Consider the following 26819-nt stretch of genomic DNA (forward strand, 5'->3'; position numbering starts at 1 on the left):
CTCGGGAGACATTAGCTTGTATCTAGAATCACCACGAATTAATTGAACTTGCGTAGGATTAAGAAAAACGAGTGATCTTAGAATAACCTTGACCATCTCATGGTCATCCCATTTTATGCTCCCGAGGTTGTGCACTTGATTCACCAAGGTCTTGAGCTGGTTGTACATGGCTTATGGCTCCTCTCCTTGGTTGAGGACGAACCGACCGAGCTCCCCCTCGATTGTCTCCCGCTTGGTGATCTTTGTCACCTCATCTCCTTCGTGCGCAGTTTTGAGCACGTCCCAAATCTCTTTGGCACTTTTCAACCCTTGCACCTTATTATACTCGTCTCGACTTAGAGAGGCGAGGAGTATAGTAGTGGCTTGGGAGTTGAAGTGCCGGATTTGGGCAACTTCGTCCGAATCATATCCTTCATCCCCTACGAATGGTACCTGCGCTCCAAACTCAATAATGTCCCAAATGCTAGAGTGGAATGAGGTTAGGTGATGCCTCATTTTATCACTCCACATACAATAATCTTCACCGTAAAAATCGGTGGTTTGCCTAATGAGACGGAAAGTAATGGAGTACGTTTAGAAATGCGAGGGTAGCGTAAGGGGATCTTACTAAACTTCTTGCGCTCATGGCGCTTAGAAGTGACGGACGGTGCGCTAGAGCCGGAGGTGGATGGCGACAAAAAGTCGGTCTCGTAGTAGACCACTTTCTTCATCTTCTTCTTCTTATCGCCACTCCGATGCGACTTGACGCGGGAAGGTGACTCCTCCCTTCCCTTGGCGCCGGACTCCTTCGATGGAGCTTTCCCGCGGCTTGTGTCCGTTTCCATCTCCCTCTTGGTGGATCCTCCCGACATCACTTCGAGTGGTTAGACTCTAATGAAGTACTGGGCTCTGATACCAATTGAAAGTCGCCTAGAGGGGGGTGAATAGGCAAATCTGAAATTTATAAACTTTAGGCACAACTACAAGCCGTGTTAGCGTTAGAAATATAATCGAGTCCGAAAGAGTGGGCGAAAACAAATCAACCATAGAAATAGAGCGGATGACATAGTGATTTGTTTTACCGAGGTTCGGTTCTTGTAAACCTACTCCCCGTTGAGGTGGTCACAAAGACCGGGTCACTTTCAACCCTTTCCCTCTCTCAAACGGTCACCTAGACCGAGTGAGCTTTTCTCCTCAATCAAATGGGTCACTTAGACCCCACAAGGACTACCACACAATTGGTGTCTCTTGCTTTGATTACAAGTTGCTTGAGAACAAGAATGGGGAAGAAGAAAAAGCGATCCAAGCGACAAGAACTCAAATGAACACGAAAATCTCTCTCACACAAGTCACTAAGTGTTTGGAGTGGTTTTGGACTTTGAAGAGGATTTGATCTCTTGTTTGTGTCTTGGAGTGAAGTCTAGAGCTCTTGTATTGAATGCAAATTGCTGGAAACTTGGATGCCTTGAATGGTGGTGGTTGGGGGTATTTATAGCCCCAACCACCAAACCAACCGTTGGGGTTGGGCTGCTGTCGATGGGCACACCAGACAGTCCGGTGCGCCACCGGACACTGTCCGGTGCGCCAGCGACATCACCCAACCGTTAGGGTTCTGACGGTTTCGACCGTTGGAGCTCTGACATCTTGGTGCATAGGACAGTCCGGTGCCGCACCGGACAGGCACTGTTCACTGTCAGGTGCGCCTCTGGTGCCTGCTCTGACTTATGCCGCGAACTGTAGCTCTGTCAGGGCACTGTACAGTCAACCGTTGCGCTGATAGCCGTTGCTCCGCTTGGTGCACCGGACAGTCCGGTGCCACACCGGACAGTCCGGTGAATTATAGCGGAGTGTGCCTGGAGAAACCCGAAGTTGAAGAGTTTGAGGTTGATTCACCCTGGTGCACCGAACACTGTCTGGTGGCACACCGGACAGTCTGGTGTGCTAGACCAGGGTTCTCTTCGGTTTCTTTTTGCTCCTTTCTTTTGAACCCTAACTCAGATCTTTTTATTGGTTTGTGTCGAACCTTTGGCACCTGTAGAACTTATATTCTAGAGCAAACTTGTTAGTCCAATTATTTGTGTTGGGCAATTCAACCACTAAAATCATTTAGGAAAAGGTTTGACCCTATTTCCCTTTCACTTACCCAATCCGTGAGAAAACCAGGAGACTCCCATTTCTGGGTTGGTATCACGAATATTAAGGAAGAATTCTTGAGGTGGGGGAGGTTTCGAGTAGGTGACGGTCATGCGACTAAGTTCTGGGATGACATATGGATCACCGCTTAAGGTCATTTATCCAAACCTTTTTAACATCGTGCGAAAAATAAATGTATTAGTCAAAGATGTTATGAATGGAAATTTATCCAACCTTTCTTTTCGCATAGCTATTGTAGGGGTGAAGTGGGTTGAGTGACATAATTTATCAACTTTACTCGCATCTATGCCTTTGGGTCATTCGAAGGACAAATTCTTATAGGGACCACACCGAAATGGAGTTTTCTCTGTCCAGTCAATGTACCGCCTTTTAATGAATACTCACACTTTAACCCATAATATGTTGCTTTAGAAACTAAAACACCCTCTCAAAATTAAATTTTTCTCGTGGTATTTAGAGAGAGGAGTTACTCTCGCTGAAGTCAATTTAGCTAAATGTGGGTGGACAGGTAGTATGAAATGTTGTTTTTTAATCAGAATGAGACTATTCAACATATTTCTTTGATTGTTATCTTGAATATTTGGAGTATTATTTACTTTGCTTTAAATACAGAGATCCCCATCAATATTAATCATATAATTGAGAATTGGGCTACTGACAAGGGAATAGCTCATCGGAAAAAAACTCCTAATTGGAGGGACACCAATGTTTTGGTCTATTGGTTGCGCCGCAATGATGTGGCCTTTAATTTTAAACCAATACCATCAATTTTGTAGGTTTTTTTTCAGGGGGACGTATTGGCTCAGACTCTGGAGATTATTACAGAAACAAGAAGCTCACCAAGAGATTCTTGTGGTATGTCAATCCTTAGAGACGGTGGCAATGGAGATCTTTGCAAAACATGGTTGGAGGTCTAATGCCAAATTAAAAGACGCTTGATTCGAGGACAAGTTCTTTTCAACAATGTTTGTTTTTAATGATGCATGTTTTGTTAATTTTCAAACTGTAATGTTGTATGTAGGAAACTACAAAAGTCTAGAATATTTTTTGTTTCCATTATAAAAAAATGTTGACTCCATAAATCAAACACACCATTAGTGTTCCTTATATGGTACTCTTATTACTCGTATGGTGTATTGATTCCTCGCCAAAGCACATTTTGAATTTTGCCTTCTCGTACTTCTAATGGCTCATGTGGAGCTTTAGGTTTGATAAAAGATGTAGCATACCAACCTTGTATGTATCGTGAAACTAAAGCTTGGATCTAGGGAGACAAGTGATATACTCCTATATCAAGATGTGTGGTGTTTGGCACTGACGACGTACTACGGGACGTACCACACAATGCTTTTGAAGTGACGGCGATGTCGATCACAGATCGATGGTTCGTACGGAACACAACGAATTATATAGGTTCGGTCTGCCGTGAAGCGTAATACTATACGTAATATGGGTTTCTGGTGGTTGTATTGCTCTGAGTTCGAGGATTATAAGTGATTGCTAAGGGTAGAAGATGCAGGTCCCTCTATGATCTAGTGGGGTCTAACCTTTTTCGTAGGAGTTCTCCCTCGGCCTTATATAACCGACTGAGGAGATATCCTTGTACAGATCAGAGTGTTCATGTGAGTCTATCCCACTACCAGCTACGATTGCACCGAAGCCTTTGATAACGTGTTGGCCCTTCCTGCAGAACTCACACACGTCTGCATACACAATGGCATTCAATCGACCTTTTTGCTCTGGCACATGGCCGTCAGAACCAGCTTCAAATACCTCATGTCGAGGCCCACGATGCGTCCCCCGAGCGGCCTAATGGGGGCCTTTTAGGCGGCCCATGAAGCGAGTCTGTATTATGATGACACGGGGGATATCCATCTCTCACAAGACGTACATGTGTGTGGAACATGGTATATGAAAAACAATCCCTTTGTAGATAGGACTTTTTCTCGAAACTTATTATTTCAAGGCATGTCTATCTTTATTTTTTCTATGCATGAGTCTTTATGTGCTCAAATATCTTCGACACTTTAGACCTTCGTGTGTATAGATATTTTTTCTTTTTCGTTTTCATACCTTTTAGTAGCTCACGTCTCTTATACTAAAAACATATTTAAAGAGATATAATTTTTTAAACATAGATCATTTGTTTAGTGGAAGTGAAAAACATGTTTCTGTACTTCTAGTATAGAAGCATTGCATGTGATACTCGCCTAGAGAGGGTTAATAGACGAAACCTAAAATTTACAACCTCAAACAACACTTGATCCTCGAATAGCGGTTAGAACAAGATAAGTAATAATCAGAGTATAGAACTAAGTCCTATTGTTGTAAAAGTGTTGCTTTCAAAGACGTGGAATAAACTCAAAGCAACATAACTAATATATATGATGAGTAACACAAGAATATTTAATTAAGAAGAGAAATAACACAAGTTCTTTCTTGCAAAGAGTTGCTTCTTGAAATGAGAATTTAAATTGAAGCAACACAAAGTGATATCAATAAAAAATAACGCAAGAGAACTTAGGGAGGGAGAAGACAAAACAAATCACAAGCAATAAACACAAGTGACACATGGTGATTTGTTTTAATGAGGTTCGGTTCACCAAGAATCTAATCCTCGTTGAGGAGTCCACAAAGGACAAGTCTTTTTCAATCCCTTCCCTCTCTCCAATGGTCAAGGTCGATGAGTGTTTCTTCTTCGTTGTCAATAAAAGAGCGAAGTTTCTGCAAGCCAACCACAAAGACAAGGGCTCTTGCTAGCTTTACAATGAATGCGAGTCAAAACTCCACGCTCAAATGATCACAAGAGGTAGCACACACTCTCAATAATTCTCACAAGGCATATCGCTCAACGCACATGAGTAGCTTTTTGATTGGTTTTCTCTTTTGTGCACTTGCAAGACTTTGATGTGTAGAAGTGTTGCTCTAGTAGATAGGATTGAATATCAAACTCTTATGTATGATATGGATCAATGAATCTTATGAATGGGCTGGTTGGGGTGGCTTTTATAGCCCTCAACCACCCATATACCTGTGTATGGCGCATCTACCAAACTGTGCATTGGCGGACGGTCCGTGGCACGAGCCCGGACGATGCGCAACCCTCCAACAATCAGATTTGACTAGGACTGGGCATTCGGGTAATATGGGTAATTCGGTTCGGGCTATTTGGGTTCTACAAAAATCGGGTTCTACAAAATAGGAACCGAACCCGAACCCGAACCCATAATTGCAGGAACCGAACCCAAATAGACCGAAAAATTTGGTTCGGACTATTCAGTTCCTATAGAACCTGAATAACACAATCAGGTGCAAATCATGAGTTTATGGATGACAGACAAACTGATACAATACTGCACATATGTCCATACAAAGTTCATAACAAATTATCTTAGAAATAATATGGAAGCCTAGAACTGGAGCGGGACACCGAAGCTAGAGCGGACGCCGGAGTTGGAGCTGGACCTGGGCGGGGGAAGCTGGAGCAGTAGCAGTACGTCGGACGCCGGACGCCGGAGTTGGAGCTGGAGCGCAGCCGCGCCCACGCAGGAGCAGAACGCCAGGAGCAGTGGAGCCTAGAGCGGACGTCGGGAGCAGTCGACGACAAGCTACGGCAGGCGGCGGCCGAGTATTGGAGAGGATCTAGGGTTGGCTGGTGGGCGGGTCTCGGGCTCTCGACTGCCTGCGGGCTGCGGTACAGGCGTACAACGGTAGTGCGGTCAGGGAGACAGGGAGGACCGAACGACCAGGGCACGTGATATTGGGCTAAGTGGGCCAAGTGGCTATTGGGCTGACTGGTGACTGTTGTGTTCAGTTTTTTTGTCTATTCGGGTTACGTGATATAAAAACCGAACCCTAACCCGATAACCGAATATGTACGATCTGTGGACCGAACCTGAAAACCGAAACCCAAAAAACCGACCAATTCGGTCTATTCGGGTTCGGGTTCGATTCACGGGTTTAAAATGCCCAGCCCTAGATCTGACACCTCAACGGTTATGTCTGACAATCCAACTACTATATCAATGGTTGCCTTCCCTTGGTGATGACACACGGACGATTTGCCCTTGGTCTCAGACAATCCAGTTCTAATTTTTTTTTGCTCAACTTGTCACCTTCGGGCTGAAGCAAATCAACACAGATGGACAGTCCCGCAAAATATAGCCGGACGATTCGTGTTTTATAACCGGATGGTCTGTATTTTATAGCTGGATGGTCTGCGTTTTATAGTTCACGTTCGAAGTCATTGCAGTGTCATGGACAGTGCGCTGGAAGGGGTCGGACGGTCCGAAGCCAAGTGATATTTTCAAAAAGAACCCCTATCCGGGATAATCTGCATTATCTCGGACAGTCCGCACTAGAGCCTCGGACGCTCCGTGTTTGGCAATTTCAGAACTTGAGTTGTCGTTGATCTTTGAATTATCTTTTTCCGAGTTGCTTTGACTTGAACTTTTACAGAGATCCTATAACTTAGACAAATATATCTAGTAGCTTTCCAACTAATCTAAATCATTGATCTTGGACATTTTATTTCTCTAACTCATATTCATTCTTCTCACTTAGAAACTAAATTGTTGAACTTATGAATCTGTGAATCAACGATAAAGCAAACTAGTTATCCGAATGGTTGTGATGACCATCAAGCAACAAAAATCAATATAAGAAATGGTTTAAGACCAATCCAGCATGTGATATTGATCTCATGAGTATGATAGTCTCTCAACAAAGGCTAAAAAATTATAGAAAACTCAACATACAGCTTATGTATAAAGCTTATATCACAAAAGCCATACTTTGGTAGGAATTTATCACCATCGAGGAACACCAAGATTTTCATTATTTTCAAAGATAAAAATCTGATGATCATACTGCCGTCAAGAACTCTGTTGAATCGCAGAAAGTTTGTCGCAAGAATCGAAGTCTGAAAGTAACCAGAGATAAAGAAAGAAGTCACTAATCATAATATGATGGCATAATTAGCAGGTGAGCTGTGGCGTGCGCTGTTCTGATTTTGATGACCATCCGGGACCCATCCCTCATGGACCAGTACTAATCCAACTCCCCACTTCCTAGCCCGTGGGCCCCGTCTCCCAGCATTGCACCACCCTCCAGTGTCCGCGGCCCGGCCGTCTCGACTCCATCGTCCAGGCCCCCACCGTCCGTCTCTCCCTCCCTCCCCCGTCCGCCTTCGCCTCGCCTCACCGCGCCGCTCCCAAAATTCCCCGCCCCACGGCTTCCCCCCGCAAAACCCACCCCACGAAACCCAAAAAATCCCGCGCGGACACCCGAATCCCCCCGCCTTCCCGCTCCCCTCGCGCTGCGCCGATCCGTTCCCCCATGGATCCGCAGTCGGACGCGGGCGCGGCGGTGGTGCTGGGCGCCGACCCGGCGGCGCTGACGGCGCTGCTGGCGGACCTCACCTCCCCGGCCAACGAGGCGCGGTCGCGGGCAGAGCAGCAGTTCCACGCCTTCCGCAGGTCCCATCCGGACGCGCTCGCGCTGAGCCTCGCGCACCTGCTGCTCTCCCCGGCGCACCCCTCCGCGCCCATCGCCGCCGTGCTGCTGCGTCGCCTCATCGCGCCGTCATCCCAGTCCTTCGTCTACCCTGCGCTGTCGCCCGCCACGCAGTCCTCGCTCCGCGCGCTGCTGCTCTCGGCCGCTTCCGCGCCTGCGCTCCCCAGGTCTGTCTCTAGGAAGCTCTCTGACGCCGTCGCCGAGCTCGCGTCCTTCCTCCTGCCCGCCAACGCGTGGCCCGACCTACTCAGTTTCCTGTACAAGTCCATAGATTCCACGTCCTCCCCGCCGGGATTGCAGGAGTCGGCGCTCAACATCCTGGCCCGGCTGGCCTCCCACCTCGCGGCCAGCTTCCCCAACCTCCACGGGCTCCTCCACGCCGCTCTCTCCCACCCTTCTTCCGCCGATGTGCGCGTCGCGGGGCTCAATGCGGCCATCAGCCTCATCCAGTCCCTTCCTTCTGCCGCGGCCCGCGACCAATTTCAGGACCTCCTCCCGGCCATGATGCGCGCTCTCGCCGAGTCACTCAACTGCGGGAACGAGGGCTCAGCCCAGGAGGCTCTGGAGATGATGATCGAGCTCGCTGGCGCAGAGCCGCGGTTCCTGCGCCGCCAGCTGCCTGACGTGGTCGCGTCCATGCTGCAGATTGCCGAGGCCCCAGGACTAGAGGATGGCACCCGCCACCTTGCCGTTGAGTTTGTCGTCACCCTTGCCGAGGCACGGGAGCGTGCACCCGGAATGATGCGGAAGCTGCCTCGGTACGTTGGTCGGCTATTTGCGGTGCTCATGAGTATGCTGCTCGATGTCCAGGATGAACCGGCATGGCATGCCGCAGTGTCAGAGGAGGAAGACGCCGGAGAGACGGGAAGCTATGTTTTTGCACAGGAGTGTCTGGACCGGCTGTCAATTGCTGTTGGTGGTAATACGATTCTGTCCGTGGCAGCTGAGTTGCTCCCATCGTTTTTCTCCTCTGAAGATTGGAAGAGACGCCACGCGGCACTAGTGACCATAGCTCAGATTGCAGAGGGCTCTGCTAAGATGATGATTAAGAATCTGGAGCAGGTTGTTGGGATGGTGCTGAATTCTTTCCAGGACCCTCACCCACGGGTGAGGTGGGCAGCAATTAATGCAATAGGGCAGCTTTCAACGGACCTGGGGCCAGAGTTGCAAAATCAGTTGCACCATGTTGTGCTACCTTCATTAGCTTCAGCAATGGATGATGTCCAGAACCCACGTGTACAGGCAAGTGATTGTTGTATCTTTTTTATTTAATTTTCTCAATTGGCCCTATAATATCTTTTTTATTCTTATGCTTTCTGAAAGCCAGCTGTGTACCATTATCTTAAAAAAATGATTTCTGAAAGCAGTGAAGATCTTGTAATCCATGGATTTAATGCATATGGTTAATGCTTTGTTACTTTGTTCAGTTTATATAAACAACACTGGCCTAGTGTGATTGATGCCATTATCCACAGAAGTGTAGTTGCCTAAGTTATTTTTAGTGCACAAGTTGCCTCTAGAGCGAAAGAGGACATTGAGCAACAAAGAAGGGCCTTAATTTGGGAAGTGTAGAATCATAAGAGTTTTTTGTTTTTTTGCACCTTTGTGCTGCTCGGAACTCTTTCCGGAAGTTATTTTTTTAATTTAAGCATGTACATAAACTCTTCCCTATCTTAATTGAAAGGCAGAGCTCCTTAAAAAAGTTATTTTTAGTACACTAAGTGGATCTAATGACTGTTTTGGATACAGTAATGTGCATTAGAAAGTGGTTAATGTATCACTGTTGTAGTTAGCGTATTAATGAGACTATTGTAGCTTTTTACTAGTTTATGTGTGCTATTTGGATGTGTTGAGGCTGGCTATACTATGAACTTTTTTAGATTATTCAATAGGATACCGTTTTAGGTCTAATACACAGAAACAAGATTCAGCTTTTTGTTTATTGAGTCAGCATTTGAGCAGTTGGTATCTTTTGGCCATTTTATTCATCAATTATTTTTCTGTTGCACTTTGTTGCTAAATATGTATGCATAGTCACCATCCCAGGCTCCCAGCAGTTGGTATCTTTTGGCCATTTTGTTCATCAATTAATTTTTTATGCCTTAAGCGTTTTTCTTTGTTGCTAATATCTATGCATATTGTGCTGAATGTTTGGTCTTGCGCATGTCATGCATAGTTTGTTCAAATTTGGAGATGTTTGTGTGATTACATCTACCAGATTGATCACAAGGTATTCAAAGGAGAGACATTTTCTGTGCTTCTTAAATTTATTAAATAACTCACGTCTGAGGTATATCCAGTCCAATAACTGAACAACTATAAACACATGGAAGGCTAATGAATTTTGGAAGAGTCATGTGCCTGACACTCTTACCAATTATAGTTTACATGTAAACCTTTCCACCAAAACCCATAACTAGTGACTGACTGGCTGCAAATGAAGCACAGAAAACATGTAACCAACACATTTTAGAATTGAGCTGTGTAGATGCTCCTCACATATGATACCACCCTTGTGCTGTTTGAGGTACCTTTCGTGTTTCGTCTATCTATGCCTGCACACACCATCTATTTTCAGAACTTTGGCCCTGTTTGTTTACCCTCTAGATTATATAATCCAGCTTAAATAAGTTAAGAGGCAAACAAATAACACAGATTATTAGGTGGATTATATAATCTAGATACCTAGATTATGATAATCCATAAGCAGAAAGCAGGTCATTAGGTGCTTATATAATCCATAAGCTTGATTATATAATCCTAGAAGGAAATAAACAGGGCCTTTGACTTGTATTTGTATTTGTTATTATTTCTCTTTGAATAATCATGCATGTGGTACAAATTAAAATATATATTTTTCTCTCGTACACACAGAGCTGCATCATTATATTAAGAAGAAAAAGAGAAAGAGTCCTTACGACACACATCACCAGCCAAGCAACTAGTAAACTAACTAGCTGGCTACGTAGAAATCAGTTTTGATACGCGCCAAAACTTACAAATACCTGACCTTGCCCAACATTTAAACTTCATCAGGGGCAATCGCCACCAGGTGGGAAAGCCCTCGGGCTCCTGCTAGGACTAAAGCTGTAGTTCCTGTCTAGCAAGCAAGACAGATTTCTCAAGAGCAGGGTCAGAGCCATAAAAAACACAATGTTTTGGTCTTTCCAGATCGACCAAGGTCTGAGAATAACCAAAGAGTTGAAGCCTTGTCTCACATCATCATCCACCTTGGCCGTATGTAATTCTTTCCAACCAGCCAAAAAAAGAAGTCTCTTCCAGACCAGGAGCAAGCATAGGTAAGCTGACCGTGTGAAACAGCCTGAACCAAACTTGCCTGGAGAACACACAAGAGATCAAAAGGTGCTGGATTGATTACATTATGGAGTTGGAGTCAAGTTCAATTAGTTTTCACTAGCTATGGTACCATTTGAGTTCAGAGAGATATATTTTGATGGTTTTCTGGCTTTATGTTCATCATTCGACTATTCTTACAAGCTATTCAAGTTATTAATCTATGATAAATCTAGTGATATATATTATTGGTTTACATAAAGTCGAGGGCTTGCTATATCTGCTCTTCATCAAACACACCAGCTGACCAATAAGGCATTCTCTCATATTTTATTTCCTACATGTTCAGGCACATGCTGCATCAGCTATTCTGAACTTCAGTGAAAACTGCAGACCTGATATTTTGACACCATACTTGGATGTAATAGTTGGGAAACTTCTATTGTTACTCCAGGTGGATCTCACATCTAGTCTTTAAACCTTAACTTTAACAGTATAGACATTAGACATAAGCATAATGTTTATTCTGTTATTTTAAACTTGTATGCTTATGATGTAGACTGGGAACCAAATGGTGCAAGAAGCTGCTTTAACTGCTTTAGCATCAGCAGCAGATTCTTCTCAGGTAGATCAGGAAATACAGTTCAATCCTTCTTGTTAACATAGTAATCTAACATAAATTTTCAATCTTATTTATTCAGGAACACTTCCAAAAATATTATGATGCAGTAATGCCATACCTCAAGGCTATTCTCATGAATGCAACTGATAAATCCAACAGAATGTTGCGTGCCAAATCCATGGAATGCATCAGTTTAGTTGGTATGGCAGTTGGGAAACAAAAGTTTAAGGATGATGCTAAGCAGGTAATGGTTTGCTAGTTCCCCTTATATTACAGTATACAGTCGAGTCCATAACTCTTTCCGTCTATAAAAGTGTTAAAACATTATTTTTTGTGGCCTTTGTACTCAATAAACGAAATCAAATTGGGTTGTAGGATGTTATATGCTATCTGTTCTGTATCTGTTAATGCTATTGATAATTCATTTTGGTGTTAGGTGATGGAGGTCCTTATGACACTGCAAGGATCTCAGATGGAGGCTGATGACCCTATAACAAGCTACATGCTGCAAGTATGTTAGAACTTGAAACCTTGTTCTCAACTTTTTTTTGTCAATTTAAATCTTTTTTTCTCATTTGATCTATATGTTCGCCTCTGTAGGCATGGGCAAGACTGTGTAAATGCCTTGGTCAGGATTTCTTACCATACATGAGTGTTGTTATGCCCCCTCTGCTCCAGTCTGCTCAGCTCAAACCAGATGTGAGTGTCACTTCTGCTGGACCAGAAGATGAAAATGGTGAATCTGATGACGAGGGGTATGTTTAGTTTTTTCTTCCATATTTTTTATAGTATAGCATTTTCGTTATGTTTTGTTTCCTGGATAACTTTCATCTTTTAGTGATCCCCAATATGATGGAAATGTCGAATCTAATGTGTCTGGTTATAGGCACATCATAAGAATTTGCCCATGTCATGTTGATATCAATGGTTGTTTCATATCCTGTATTGAATTTACATTCTTGTGTCCTCACATCCATCTCACCAGCAAATTAAGCAAACATTAATCGTGTGTTTGGTTGAGGAGCGGAGGGGAATGGAACGGCTCCATTCTTATTTTTTGATGTTTGGTTTCATCGGAGGAGAGCGGAGCGGCTCCTGGTGTCTATATATGGTAAATATTTGGGATGTTCTCGCTCCACCAAAACGATTGGATGCGAGCGCTCAGCGCTCTCCTCCCTCTCCTCCACTCCACAGTCATATGGCTCTCCAACCAAACAATGAACGGAGCGGCTCCGCTCTATTCTACTCTTCAACCAAACAAAAAATGGAGCGGTTTCGTTCTGCTTGCCAAACACTGAATGAAATGGCTCAATTCTTAGAAACTGGAATGGAGCCGCTCCATCCCAGTTGGCTCCCCAACCAAACACACTCTAATTGGAGGATGATTTAGGATACCACTCAATAGAAAATGTTGGATAAGGATGACCGTTGGAGGGTGATTTTTGCTGTATACTCCTTTTATTCTAATTTATAAGACGCTTTGGCTTTTCTAGACACATCTTCTGCTATGCACTTGGATGTACACTGTCTAGATACATAGTTAAAACAATGAATCTTGAAAAGCCAAAACGTCTTATTATTTGGAATGGAGGGGGTAAATTTGAGTTTTTAACGCTAAGAGGTTGGATAAGGGAACTCTTGGAGATGCTCCCAGTCTCAGGCTCTTGTTCTATCTACTAGCAATTGTACTCACTGGCAGCACTACTGCAGTGTCGAGACTATTACACTAGGTGATAAGAGGATCGGCATCCGAACTAGTCTACTAGAGGAGAAAGCTACAGCATGTAACATGCTGTGTTGCTACGCTGATGAGCTCAAGGAAGGATTTTTCCCATGGATTGATCAGGTCATATCACTATTTCAACCCCTTCTCCTTTCTTGTTGGGTTCTAGTTTCATGAAAGAGCTACAGCTATACCTGGATCTGTACAGGTCACGACTACGCTTGTACCTCTCATTAAGTTCTATTTTCATGAGGAAGTTAGGAAGGCAGCTATTTCAGGTATGTGACTGAAAATTTTGATGTCTTCACTTTTTTTTACCGTGTTGTCTTGTGCTATACATTATGTGCTCTTTGCAGCAATGCCTGAGCTTCTACGTTCAGCAAAATTGGCTATAGAAAAGGGCCAAGCTCAAGGTCGTGATAAATCCTATCTTAAGCAACTGTCTGATTACATAGTTCCAGCCCTTGTTGAGGCCATGCATAAAGTAAGGGTGTCATGCTTATAAAACCTTGTCAGTTCTTGAATTTTGCTGTGTTTGATAACAAGATTTGAGTTAAGCACGCAATTGGAATTCTAAGCAGGAACCTGAGCCACAAATTTGTGCAAGCATACTGGAATCATTGAATGAATCTATACAGGTTTGTAATACTGTACTTGTATGATATTTGTTATTTGCATTGATGAAAAGATCTCGTTTTCATGAGAACTGCTGCTTATCTCAACTAGAGTTTTCATGTCTTCACATTCTTTTGTTGACATGGATGTTAAATTTACATGCTTCTATTATTTACAATCTTGTCGCCTTCACTAGACTATTATTGTGTTTTTTTTTAATTTTTTAATCCTTATTATTTTTATGTTAAAATAGCCCCACAAAAAACGACGCAAGAGAGCTGTGTGTCATTTCATCAAGAAAGGAGGAAGAAAAAATACAAGTGGGGGACCAAGGGCCAAAACCCGCACACTTATAGACACAGGCGCGCCACACACACAAGAGGGATAACGACCCAACACCGGGGGGGGGGGGGGGGCTTGCTCAAGAGCCCAGCCCTACCAACCTTGCGCACAGGAAGCTAAGTGCAGAATTACCAGCTAGACACCATAGGTTGCCTTCCTGCACAACCTTACGGTAGACTACAGAAATACTAGGCCTAATCCTCTCAAACACAATCGTTCCTGTGCTTCTAGATCTCCCCGGCCACCAAAATGATCAAGGAGTTAAGACCCTTCTTCACCTCCTTAGGAACTCGATTGACTGCCCCGGACCACCAGCCTGAAAAACTCTTACCATCAGGTTGCAGAATAATAGCTAACATCCTGAGGCCATTAAGAATTATGGTCCAAACTTCACGAGAGAAAACACAGGAGACAAGGAGATGCTGTATAGTCTCCTGTTCCTGGTCACAAAGGGGACAAACATTGGGCTGTGTGAGCCCTCGCTTAGCCAAGCAATCCTCCGTCCAACATTTATTCTTCAAAGCCAACCAGATGAAGAATTTGCACCGGAGGGGGCCCCAACTCTTCCAAGGTCCAAACTTAATGCCCCCAAGAAAAATGCCTGATAAGCAGATTGATAGGAATACAGCCCGGATTGAGTGGACCTCCAAAGGAACTGATTAGGAATACCTGGTTGCAGTGTTACCTCAACAACTAACTCCCAAACTCTCAAATATTCGACCAGCACTTGGACAGTGAGAGACTCACTGATGTCTGTTACCCATCTTCGATTGGTCAAGGCTTGAGATACTGTGCACCGCTTTCTTGTTTTCTTGGATACCGCCAAAACAAGGTTCGGAGCTAATTCATCCACAGAATTCCCATGCAACCACCGATCTGTCCAAAATAGGTCCTCTCCATCACCTATCTTGATTTGAATGGCTGCAGCAAAAAGGGCTTGAGCATTTCTTGGAACATGGACAGGAAGGTCCTCCCAAGGGCGATCCGAATCATTTTTTTTGAAGCCATAACCAACGAATGCGCAAAGCCCATCTCATGGTTTCAAGATTAAGAATCCCTAGACCACCATATTGCTGGGGTCGCTGAACGTTCTCCCATGAGACTAGACAGTTTCCTCCATTAGCCTTTTCTTGACTGGACCACAGAAAACCCCTCCGATGTTTATCAATAGCTTTGATTACCCATTTTGGCAGGTCTAGAGCAGTCATTACTCATTAGATGAATGTGAATTGCTGAAAAAACAGTCTTGACCAACGCCAGACTCCCTGCGCAGTTGAGAGAAGCCTTCCACTTGGGGAGACAATCAGCCACCTTACCGGCTAATGGCAGCAGGTTGGCTTTAGATGATTTCCTAATAGTGAGGAATTCTGAGCTAGTTACAGGGAAAAACACTCACTCCACAAGCCACGGCCCGAATGACATCCAAATCAGCCTCAGTACAGTTGATAGGAAAGACAGAGCTCTTAACAAAATTGGTTCTGAGGCCCAATGCATGACCAAAAACATCCAGTAGTGAGATCAACCCGATTGGGCCTGAGGAACATAATCTCCTCATCCGCATAAAGAGAAACCTGATGTTTAGCCTGTGGAACAGCCAACCGCTGCAGCAGATTTCGTCTTGTGGCCTTAACCACTAGGGCATTCAGCACTTCCATTACCAAAATAAAAGGCATAGGAGATAAAGGATACCCTTACCTTAACCCTCGCCGATGCAAGACCATTTCCCCTGGTTCTCCATTAATCAACACACGTGTGCCAATGTCCTTGATGCTACAAAATAATGTTGTCGCGCCACATGTGTCGGGGCGCCAAGATGTGCCACGTTGGACGGGGATTTACAAGTGGAAAACATTATCACACCACTCTCGATGGCACAATAGTACAGCTTTGTCGTGCCAGCAGGAGTGCCTTGACAACTGACAAGGCTCCACCTTAGAAAATGTTTCCATACAATTTCGGATGATAACTATTTTTATATGAAAATGGTAGAGCTTGATATGATCTGCAACTCTAGTTTTAAGTTTTCTCATTTGAGATTGCTAAGATGCTAAAAAAATATATAAACTTTCAGCAGCATATACACGCATCAGTCGTCTTAGAAAAATAATATCTTTTTGTATGATGTCAAATGAAATACTTTTTATATGAAAGTTATAGCTCTCAAATAGATATACAAATTCATACTTTTGAGTTTATATTTGAGACCGTTAAGATACTGAAATTCTGAAAAGTAATTAAAGTTTCATCAACATATTAACAATGTACCAAAATCATGTGTTGTTAAATAATAATAGTTTTATATTAAAGTCGCAGTTATCTATGAGATTTAGATTTTGTTTTCAGTTTTGAGTTTTTTATTTGACACTGACAGTTAAGATGCTCAAAAAACAATAGAATTTTAAAAGAGCATATTAGTTGTGTATCTGGGCTTATTTTTTAAAAGAGTATTATCTTTTTTATATGTCAATGTCAGATAAAAATACTTTTTGAATGTAAGTTGCAGATCTTATTGGGAGTTACATATTTTATATAAAAAGTATATTTATCTAATATCGCATCAGTAAAAATAATGATTCTTTTTAAAAAAAACTAGCCTTGGTACGTGATTAATATATTTCTTAGAATGTATATTATTTCCTTGAGCATTTTAACCGATCTCAATGAAAAACCTCAAAACTAAAAAGTTGTCGTTCTCATCGATAGCTACAACTTTAATTTTAAAACAATCTTCATTGGACATCAAACAAGAATCATGTTTTGTTAGGCGATTAGTCTAGATACACGACTAATATGTTGATGAAACTCTACATTATCTTTTTAGCATCTTAATGATCTTAAATGTAAAAACTCAAAAACTATAAAGTTTTAGATCTCATTGCGAGCTGTAACTTTTGTATAAAAAGTATCTTTATTGGACATCATACAAGAAATATATTATTTTTCTAAGGCGACAAGTGTTTTTACGTGATTATTATGCTGCTGAAAGATTATGTTATTTTTTGAGCATCTTAGCGACCCCAAATAAAAAAACTCAAAACTATAAAGCTGTAGATCTCATTGATCTCTCCAATTCTCATATGAAAATCATCTTCATCCAATGTCATATGAACAATATATATTTTTTCTAAAGTTGAGTTGAGCCTTGTCACGCAAATCCCGCTGGCGTGAAAATAGTATTTCCGCGCCATTGGGAGTGGCATCACAAGGTTTTCCATGTGGAATTTGCTATCCAATGTGGCACATTCTTGCCGCACTAGCGCATGCGGCGCAACAGTGTTATTTTACGACGTTAGCGTGACCAAAAGGGTTAAAATTAAAATGTGAGGATATTGGGAAGAAATTAAAAAAAATGAAAATTTTAGAATATCTCTACGATTATGTGTCTTTTGAATACATGCACTGATACCATGTGGGCCTGGACATATTTGTGTGGTTTAAACAGTACGATAATGAGATTATTAAAAAAATGAATTTTAATTATAGTGGCTTTTCAGGGATTTTATTTTTTGGGTTACTCCAGTCATTAGTTTGTTTGGTTTGTCATAAATCTCATATTTACATGGTTCTACGATGCTCTTGGCTATTTTGGCAAAAGTCCTACCCTTTAATGTAACTGCCCTGTAACCCTTTTTCAGAAATAAAGTCTCAGTAGTTTCTTATATCTGTAGCAGAAGACATTTGTCAATGTTTCTTGTAGGCATTATTTTCTTTTTACCTTTGTAATACATTCGGTATTTTGTGCTGTCACTTGAATAATCTTTTATCCATTTTTCTCGATCAGCTATCAGGAACACTTCTTGATCAAAATCAAGTAAGATCTGCAGTGGAAGGTGTCAAAGAAGTTATAGTTGCAAGCACTAACAGGAGGATAGAACGAACAGAAAGGGCAAGGGCTGAGGACTTTGATTCTGAAGAAGAGGAGCTACTCAGAGAAGAAAACGAACAGGAAGATGAAATCTTTGACCAAGTAAGCTACCTAAATACTCAGAGTTTCTAACTCTTTTTAAGGCATACCAGATCTACTCATGTTGCCGATTGATACAAATGCTTGTGCAAAATTAGCTTCCTCAGAAATTTACTAGAAAGGTGGATGTGTTATTGTATTGTGCTTTGAACCTACTTTTTGTGTGGGGAACAATTGTATAGTGCTTATTACCTAACCTTATTGGTTTGAAAACATGTATTTTTGTGACTGCAGATTGGTGATTGTCTAGGCACTCTCGTTAAAACCTTCAAGACTTCTTTTATTCCGTTCTTCGATGAACTCTCCATGTATTTGACACCTATGTTGGTAAGTGAGATGATGAACCATTGGATTTGGTGCATTTTCTTTGCTTGTTAGGGTTGTGACTTGTGAGCACTGAACAATACATCACAATTTGATGTCACTCTAGATTTATTACCTCTGAACATGAAACATAAATGCACTATTGAATATTGGTAAACTAAACACCATATGTACATTTTTAACTTTCCACCAATTTAGGGTAAGAATAAATCACCAGAAGAAAGAAGGATTGCCATATGCATTTTTGATGATGTTGCTGAGCATTGCCGTGAAGCAGCAGTTAGGTAACAGTTGTACGATCCATACATGACACTTTGCTTGGTGAAGGTGAAAGATTGTTGTGAGCTGTGATCATTTTACATGTTTTTTTGTGATATCTGATTGTCAGGTATTATGATACATACCTTCCTTCTCTATTAGAAGCCTGCATGAGTGAAAATCCAGATGTCAGGCAGGTTTGTATTTCTTATTTGTTCTACATCCTAGTGCAGCAGAATTATGTGTAACAGCAACCCTTCATCTCTTAAGAGTGCATTTTCATTTCCAACTTGCTGCTTTCAGGCTGCAGTGTATGGAATTGGCATTTGTGCCGAATGTGGTGGTTCTGCATTTAGGCCTCACACTGGGGGTATGGTTTGTATCTATGTTGTATTCGATTTATGTATGCATTTGTTATTCGATGCTGTTAACAATCTTGTTTATTTCTACAGAGGCCCTATCCAGATTATACAATGTAATCAAACATCCTAATGCCCTGGATTTGGATAATGCAATGGCCTATGACAATGCTGTTTCTGCTCTTGGAAAAATATGCCGATTTCATCGTGATATCATTGATGTATCTCAGGTACTCAACCATACTTAGGCATATGGTTCTTCTAGCTTATATCATGGCATCTAGCCTGCTTCATTCAGCCTTGTAGTATATAATATAATTCCATTTCTGAAGGCAACAGTTGAACTGATCGGCAATTCATATTAACTGCTAATAGTCTTGTTGCTATATCATTAATTTATGAGATGTACAAAGTTTTGTGACCATATATCACTTGGCTCATTGAACAGGTAATTCCTGCCTGGTTAAGTTGCCTTCCGATAAAAAATGATTTAATTGAGGCCAAGCTTGTCCATGAACAGCTGTGTGTGATGCTTGAGCAGTAAGTAATTCCCACAATTTGTTTCTGCAGAGTTGCTTTTCCTGAGATTAACCAATACTCCCTATCATCTAGACTTCTGTTTTATTTCACGTTTCTTTAACAGCTATTATTTTTTCGTGTAATCAACGTTCAACAGGTCTGAGAGGGAGCTTTTGGGTCATAATAATCAGTATCTTCCAAAGATTGTGTCTGTTTTTGCAGAGGTACCTTTAGCCTTTTCTTATTTTCCTCAATCTTGTTTTCTTTATATTATCCCCCTTCTGTTTCCCAAGGTCTATGGAATATGGATAAACTGCAACTCTTGAACCGTTTAAAAGACCATCATTTGGAGGAAACTGAGCTATCCAAGTGACAGGAGCATTATTTACTTAACTTGATCTGCCTTTTGTATGGAATGCAGATATTATGTGCGGGCAAAGATCTAGCAACAGAACAGACTGCCAGCAGGATGGTTAATCTACTAAGGCAACTTCAGGCAACATTGCCTCCTTCAGTATTAGCCTCGACATGGTCTTCTCTACAACCACAGCAACAGCTCGCTCTACAGTCCGTGTTGTCGTCATAGCTAACCTAAAATAGCCTCAACTGTGTAAAGCATATGAGTCTTCACAGCTTGACCTTTCGTGTTCTATTTATGCGCTTTTGAGCCAGAGCCAGGGTTCCTGGGGTTTGCTTTCGCGTTCATGTGCCCTTAGGTTTTGTACAAGGGGCACTGCTTGCATCCGGTGTGTAATATCGGCTGCAGTTGCAGAACTGCACGGATGTGTACGAGACTGGGCTCTCTCCACATCGTCGATTAAGTTGTAAAGCAGTATATCTTGCTCGCTTAGTAATTTTAGTTGGGTTGAAAGAATTGTAAATTAAAACAATTTTGGTAGTTGATTTTAATGTCGTATTTCTTATACCATCAGCATGGGAAATTTTGTGTTCAAAAAAAGAAGAGAAAAAGCAGCTTGGTTATCTTGTGTCGTGTGCCTTTTCTCGATGTGTACTTATTCTTCGTATGTATGGGGATAGTAACGCATTTGCCTAGTGATATTTAACTTTATAGATTAACTGTCTGAAGAAGAGGAAAGGGAAGTGTATAAGTGTAAAACGGCAGGTTCCAGAAAATTGGCTAGTCATGGCTTTTCAAGTGAATGCAAGAGTAGATGAATTCACTTTGTTCTAAATTATGTTCATTCTAAATGAAATTTATAGAAAGTGCGCCAGTGTATATAAAATCATATCAGTTTTATTAGTTTTTTTTTTCATGTAATATGTTTTGACAGGTCATTTATCTTAATTTGTAAAAAGTTGAGTTTATTTTCCCCGAAGTGAACCGCGACTTGAAAAGGAAATTACTTTTGAAGTATATTTTGGCCTTTATTTTTATAACATATTATCAATAGTTTCGCAAGTATATTATGTATATAGGTCTAATTTAGAACTTTGCCGATTCCTGGAAGGGGTAGAAGGTCGATGCAAAGGTTCGAACTAGCAATGCTCGAACTAGATTAGGTTCCACAGTTGACAATCCAGGCAGAACGATCGGACATGTTACGAATAGACCCCCACAAGAATCGAACTCGCTCAGAATTCCGAGCCACTAATCTTCTGAACTCTTCGCATTTATGCTGATTTAGCCTCTTGAAATTGAACATCCTTATTTTTTACCGCCACGTATCTCGAATGTAATCCTAGATATTTGGCCATTCCTCCGTGGACCAAATTAAAAACGATCTGTCGGGTCATCCCAGCTCCACTCAAAATCACTCCACGCACAAAGCCACAGAGCCGTTTGGCTGGCAAGGAATATAAGGCACCAACACCAATCAGCCACCGGCCACCGCCGACCGCGGCAGCGTCGTGGCTGGCTTGGCAGGCAGCTCCAGGCTCCAGCGAAGCCGATGGCAAAAAAGGCGGGACTCGCGCAAGCAAGCGTGGACGCGTACGTTGAGCAGAGCTCGCGGCGCAAGGAACACGAGGCCGCGCTAAAAACTGCTCCTACTCCGGGTTGTAGCGTGCTTCACGCACGCACGTTGCTGGATAGGTTTGCCGCGCGCGCTTGCTTGCCCCGTGGTCCACGCGGCCGGCGGCACCCGCGCCTCGCCCGACGCTCTATTTAAAAGCCACGCCTCGGCCCCCTTCTCCCTCCGATCTCTCTCTCTCTCGTTCTGCTCACATCGACGCGGTTCGGTTCCAGTTTCACTCCCACTGCCGTCTCGGCAACCTCCCCTGTTCCACGCTTCGTCCTCGCCTGCCAGGCTGCCATGGCCGCGACGTCCCCCTTCGACTGCGTCCTCCTAGGTGAGCGTCGACCGCCGCCAGCTCGCATGCAGTTTAGTTGCCGCTGTCGATGGTTTTACAATATGTAACTCGCTGCCGTGGCCCGCGCGCCGGCGCAGACCTCGACGACACCCTGTACCCGGGCGACACCGGCATCGGCGCGGCCCTGAGGCGCAACATCGACGAGTTCCTCCAGGCCAAGCTCGGCGTGTCGGCCGACGAGGCCGCCGCCACGCGCGCCGAGCTCTTCCGCGCGCACGGCAGCTCCCTCGCCGGGCTCATCGTACGTGACGACGTTTCCGACAAATACTAACTAATAAGCTTCTCCGACCGTGTGTGTTCCGGATTCTGACGACTGGGTACAACGAACGACGTGCCGTGTTCTTGTTTTCGATTCCCGCAGGCGCTCGGCTACGACGTGCACCCGGACGAGTACCACAGGTCAGCACGCAAAAAAAAAAAAAAAACTGCGGCGGAGTCAAGTGCAGTGCATTTCGTCGGAAACTGTCGGGGGTTTGTTAATCCGCTTCTCTTGCACTTCCACCTGCAGCTACGTGCACGGCAGGCTACCGTACGACAGGATCGCGCGCGACCCGCAGCTGGCGCGGCTGCTGCAGAGCATCCCGCAGCGCAAAGTGGTGCGTATATTCAGAACAGAACAGATGGAAGCGAGGCACTTCACTTCACTTGGGACACGACCCTACCAGCAGCTACAGCTAGCTAACCATGTGAAATTGTGATGCCCGCGCAGCTGTTCACCAACTCGGACCGCGCGCACATGGAGCGGGCGCTGGAGCGGCTGGGCGTGGACGAGGCCGCCTTCGACGCCGTCGTGTGCTTCGAGACCATGAACCCGCACCTGTTCGGCGACGACGGTGGCGACCGGCGCCCGGCCGTGGTGCTCAAACCGGCGGTGGACGCAATCGTCGCCGGGCTGCGCGCCGCTGGCTCCAACCCACGCCGGACGGTACGTGATAGCTGGCCCGGCCAGTCACTGCTCGCTCACTTCTTCTTATTATTATTATTATTATTATTATTATTATTATTATTATTATTATTATTATTATTATTATTATTATTATTATTATTATTATTATTATTATTATTATTATTATTATTATTACTACTACTATTATTATTAATATTACTATTATTGTTGTTGTTGTTGTTGTTGTTATTATTATTATTATTATTATTATTATTATTATTATTATTATTATTATTATTATTATTATATCCGTCGTATATTACTGACATTGTTTGGTCTGTCAGCTGTTCCTGGACGACAGCGAGAGGAACATCGCCGCGGGGAAAGCGCTCGGCCTCCGCACCGCCCTGGTACGTAACACAACCATCCTCACCGTTCTCTTCTCCAACACCTTTTTGGCGTACGTGTGGTAGTTGGTGGATCGTCAGGTGGTGGCACACATGACACACCACACCGCGCGATAGTTATGGAGTGCGTACTAGACTTTGCTACCCACCAGCACCAGTGCACCACGGCACCACCCGACGGTGACGGTGATGGATTCCCCCTCCCCCACTCGGCGCCGTGCCGTCGATACCGACGCCACGGAGATTGGGCTGTCCTCCATAATTCGGACTGCTCTTATTTGCTCCTACGCGCTTATAGTGGCCGTCCATCATCATTAATCATCAATATAGATGATTGGCGCTCTACTGACTGTGCCTAGCGTGCGTGGCAATTGGACCCAATTTTTTCTCCCGAAATGGACGGCCCAATCCACGTGCTCCTGTCGCTCGGCCACAAATATCGTCCGGGGGGAGCTAGCTGGCGCGTACGTTTCCATATGCACTGTACCCGTGGCATACCAAACCATACCATACCAGTGGTGCGTCGTGCGTGGTTGCGGCCGTCACGTCAGCACGCACGTTGCATGTCTGCCCTTGGGGGCGACCACGCACGTCGATGTAACGACCGATACAGCAGTACTCGTCGACCATCATACATACATACACACAGTTATTAACTAACAACCATCATACAGCTAGCAGTGCATGCGTTGATCCATTCGTCAATCTCTCTGCTGTTTCCCGCACACCAGGTTGGCAAGAGGGCGAGGAGCAAGGAAGCGGACTACGCGGTGGAGAGCATCGGCGCGCTCCGGCGGGCCATCCCGGAGATCTGGGGCGAGGCCGCTGAACGCTCCTCCGACAAGCTGCCGGTGCCGGCCGTGAGCGTGGTGAGGTCGACGACGTCCGACCTGGACTCCATCATCATCCAGCCCACGTCCATCCACGCCTAATATATAACCTCATCGTCCCTAGCTCCCCACCCCCAATCAGAATCAGCGGGTGCGTGCGTGCGTGTGTGAATATCTCTCTCTCTCTCTCTCTCTCTCTCTCTCTCTCTCTGCCTGCCTGCCTCACAGGCTGAAAGGCGTGTACATTTCTGATCAGCACCACCGGTCGCCCGTCGGTGCGCGCGTGCATGTAAAGCAGGCACCACCAGCTGCAGCCCAAGTGCGTGCATGAGCATGACGAGTCATGCAATGTGTTGTACGTATTTTACATGATGATAAGAATAACAAACCGTGTTTAGCTGCAGAGACCCGAGCAGCGGTTTTAACCAATGATTCTGTGTGACTGTGGAGCACGAATCGGTGCGTGCGTGCGTGCTAGCTTCATCGATTCATACGTCTATGCGGTGCGCGACACGCGCGGCGGGTGGGCGATGACGCGGACGGCTGCAGATGGAATGAGGTGCGTCGTTGCGTGCGTTCTACTTCAATAAACTACGCCATCGATCTCCTGGCTGGCAACGGTCGCCACGCATGCATGTTTGTCTATTCTCCGTCCGTCACCCTCGCGCTGTCGTCGCTATCCACACGGTCGGCCTCACCCTCGCGGATCACGTCGCGGTCGCCGTCGCCACCAAGTCATCGTCGCGTCGGCGCGACAGCGAGGGCGCACGCGCGCCACGCTCAGCTCAGACGAGGGATACGACGACCTGGCCTTATCGGCTCTGATAGCGTGCCTAGCCGGATCGTATAGAGGGATACAACTGTCAGTCACGGTTCTTGTCCGCCCGATTGCATCCCGATAGCCTTCTGCTCGGAGCCTCTGTCCGTCTGTCTGTCGTGTACCAGTAAAATCAGTGTGTGGGCGTCGCGTCCTGGACCCTGGACGTCTGGAGTATGTGCGCGCGCGTTTCTGATGGCTGCTGCTGCCATCGTCAAAATCGGTGTGGGAGATGTTGAGCTTGAGCGTGCACATGCATGTCCAGGTCCACCATGTATTTATTTTGCCATCGTCAAACAGGTTCTAGAGCAGTTCGATTCTGTGTATAACCGGGCCGCTTAAATTTTTTTTAAAAATATTTCTCGTAGCTGCTGCATCTGGCAGCTTCCAAAAATAAGGATATTCTTTATAGATGTTCCATCTATTCTAGCGGCTCAGTGGCTCACTAAAATCGACAGGGCATAATGACACGCTACCGGCTACTCCCTCGTCCCATTCAGAGCTTGTTCGGTTATTTACAATCCATATGGATTGGAGGGGATTGATACGGATTGGAGAGAATTTTGACTTACTAGGGATTGAAACCCCCTCAATCCATATGGATTGAGGTAGAACCGAACAAGCCCTCAGGACATGTTCGGTTACACCAATCCAGAAGGGGATTACAATCCAGAAGGGTCAATCCCCTTCTGGATTGGTGTAACCGAACAAGCCCTCACGTAAGACGCTATGTTCGCTCTTGAATCAAATACAAGATAAAGTCGCTTCGTTATGTTTCACTCTGGAAAAACAAAAAAAAAGCTTCATTCTAACTGTCTAACATAAAAAAAACAGTCGTTCTATCATTAGAACTTGGAACAAAAGTCACTCCGCCGTCCAAGTAGACCACAATGATAGACGTTTCTACACTTTCAGCTTGCACAACTATTTTAAGTCAAATACTTACAAATTTAAATAACTTTAACGGGAAAAAAGACCAACATCTATAACACTAAATAAGTAGTACTAGGAATACATATCTCACGAATAATACTAGCTTGGTATCGTGCGTAACATTGATAATACCTTTCCTTAGAAATTTAGGTAAATTTATAGAAGATTAATTTAGAGCATCTTCATCATATCTCTTGTACTCTCCCTTATCTCTTAAATACGAAATAAAATATCACAGCTATAACAGATTTCTTATTCGATCTTATATACCTAAATATTATCCTAAATCTTTTACGAGATATAAAACCCCACCACCAACTTCCTCTAGGCCCCCCTTTGCAATGCAGTTTTTTTCTTTCTGTTTCTTATATTTTTCCTGCGAAAATAAACTAATTTATGTAGAAATTACCTAAAATTCCTGTATTCTAATGGGGGCCTAAATAAATGGGAGACTTCTTTCTGCAAAATGCAGTATGCAGTATCAGATGGGAACCAAACGATGCATAGAACGAAGATCAACACAATCATCAATGATTATATGACTCATTGTTGGATCATAAAATTTAGTTGAACCATCCAACTTATTGGGTCCTATTTTAAATTTTAGGACTCAATTATACGGCTCTCTTGTAGATACTCAATACTCTTAAGACGAGACTTTGATAATCAGTTGGAGCAAAAGTTTCTTATATCCTAGGCAGACCTCCTATAACTAATTATAGGAAGGAAAAATAATAGTTCTGATGAAGATGCTCAAGGTCTCCAGAAGCCGATTTTTTCTTTTTTTTTAACAAACGGCGTTGGTGCTGATTTTGCATACTAGACCGTCATGACCATGTGGGCTCCAAACAGGCCATCTCCAATACCAGGGCTTTATTTACTTTCTATTGGGCCGGAACCTCGAACTGCCAAAAAACTTTTAATTGCAAAGATGATGTACGGCACAAA

At 43.8% G+C, this 26819-nt stretch overlaps 2 protein-coding genes across 3 annotated transcripts; both read left to right on the plus strand.

Annotated features, from left to right (window-relative positions):
• The first annotated feature begins 7179 nt into the window (after positions 1-7179).
• On the plus strand, positions 7180-20647 carry LOC100273504 (uncharacterized). The gene is made up of 19 exons (NM_001350976.1): positions 7180-8889; positions 11291-11395; positions 11501-11566; positions 11643-11807; positions 12000-12074; positions 12164-12318; positions 13274-13409; positions 13495-13564; positions 13643-13770; positions 13868-13924; positions 18025-18210; positions 18442-18534; positions 18730-18815; positions 18920-18986; positions 19093-19159; positions 19242-19378; positions 19597-19688; positions 19825-19891; positions 20089-20647. Exons 1-19 carry the CDS (start codon positions 7471-7473, stop codon positions 20251-20253), a joined length of 3336 nt encoding a protein of 1111 aa, NP_001337905.1. The 5' UTR covers positions 7180-7470; the 3' UTR covers positions 20254-20647.
• A 612-nt stretch (positions 20648-21259) lies between these two features.
• Positions 21260-24550, plus strand: LOC100217049 (phosphatase). 2 transcript variants are annotated; one of them, NM_001143421.2, is made up of 7 exons: positions 21524-21977; positions 22076-22239; positions 22360-22397; positions 22507-22594; positions 22708-22923; positions 23229-23294; positions 24023-24523. In NM_001143421.2, the coding sequence occupies exons 1-7, from the start codon at positions 21941-21943 to the stop codon at positions 24221-24223; spliced, it is 810 nt and encodes a 269-aa protein (NP_001136893.1). In that variant the 5' UTR covers positions 21524-21940; the 3' UTR covers positions 24224-24523. The 2 variants fall into 2 exon arrangements, with proteins under 2 accessions (XP_035820256.1, NP_001136893.1); XM_035964363.1 differs by having other exon boundaries at positions 21260-21977; positions 22360-22594; positions 24023-24550.
• Positions 24551-26819: the final 2269 nt, after the last annotated feature.

The sequence above is a fragment of the Zea mays genome, chromosome 1, assembly GCF_902167145.1.
Source record: "Zea mays cultivar B73 chromosome 1, Zm-B73-REFERENCE-NAM-5.0, whole genome shotgun sequence".
Lineage (NCBI taxonomy): Eukaryota > Viridiplantae > Streptophyta > Magnoliopsida > Poales > Poaceae > Zea > Zea mays.

Excerpts from the sequence above, each read along its gene's own strand:
- LOC100273504 (NM_001350976.1), top strand. The coding sequence starts at position 7,471 with ATGGATCCGCAGTCGGACGCGGGCGCGGCGGTGGTGCTGGGCGCCGAC. Across the intron at positions 13,565-13,642 it reads TAGGAAGGCAGCTATTTCAG|CAATGCCTGAGCTTCTACGT; the intron begins GTATGTGACTGA and ends TGCTCTTTGCAG. Across the intron at positions 18,816-18,919 it reads TGCCGTGAAGCAGCAGTTAG|GTATTATGATACATACCTTC; the intron begins GTAACAGTTGTA and ends TCTGATTGTCAG.
- LOC100217049 (XM_035964363.1), top strand. The coding sequence starts at position 21,941 with ATGGCCGCGACGTCCCCCTTCGACTGCGTCCTCCTAG. Across the intron at positions 22,924-23,228 it reads GCTCCAACCCACGCCGGACG|CTGTTCCTGGACGACAGCGA; the intron begins GTACGTGATAGC and ends TTGGTCTGTCAG. Across the intron at positions 23,295-24,022 it reads TCGGCCTCCGCACCGCCCTG|GTTGGCAAGAGGGCGAGGAG; the intron begins GTACGTAACACA and ends CCCGCACACCAG.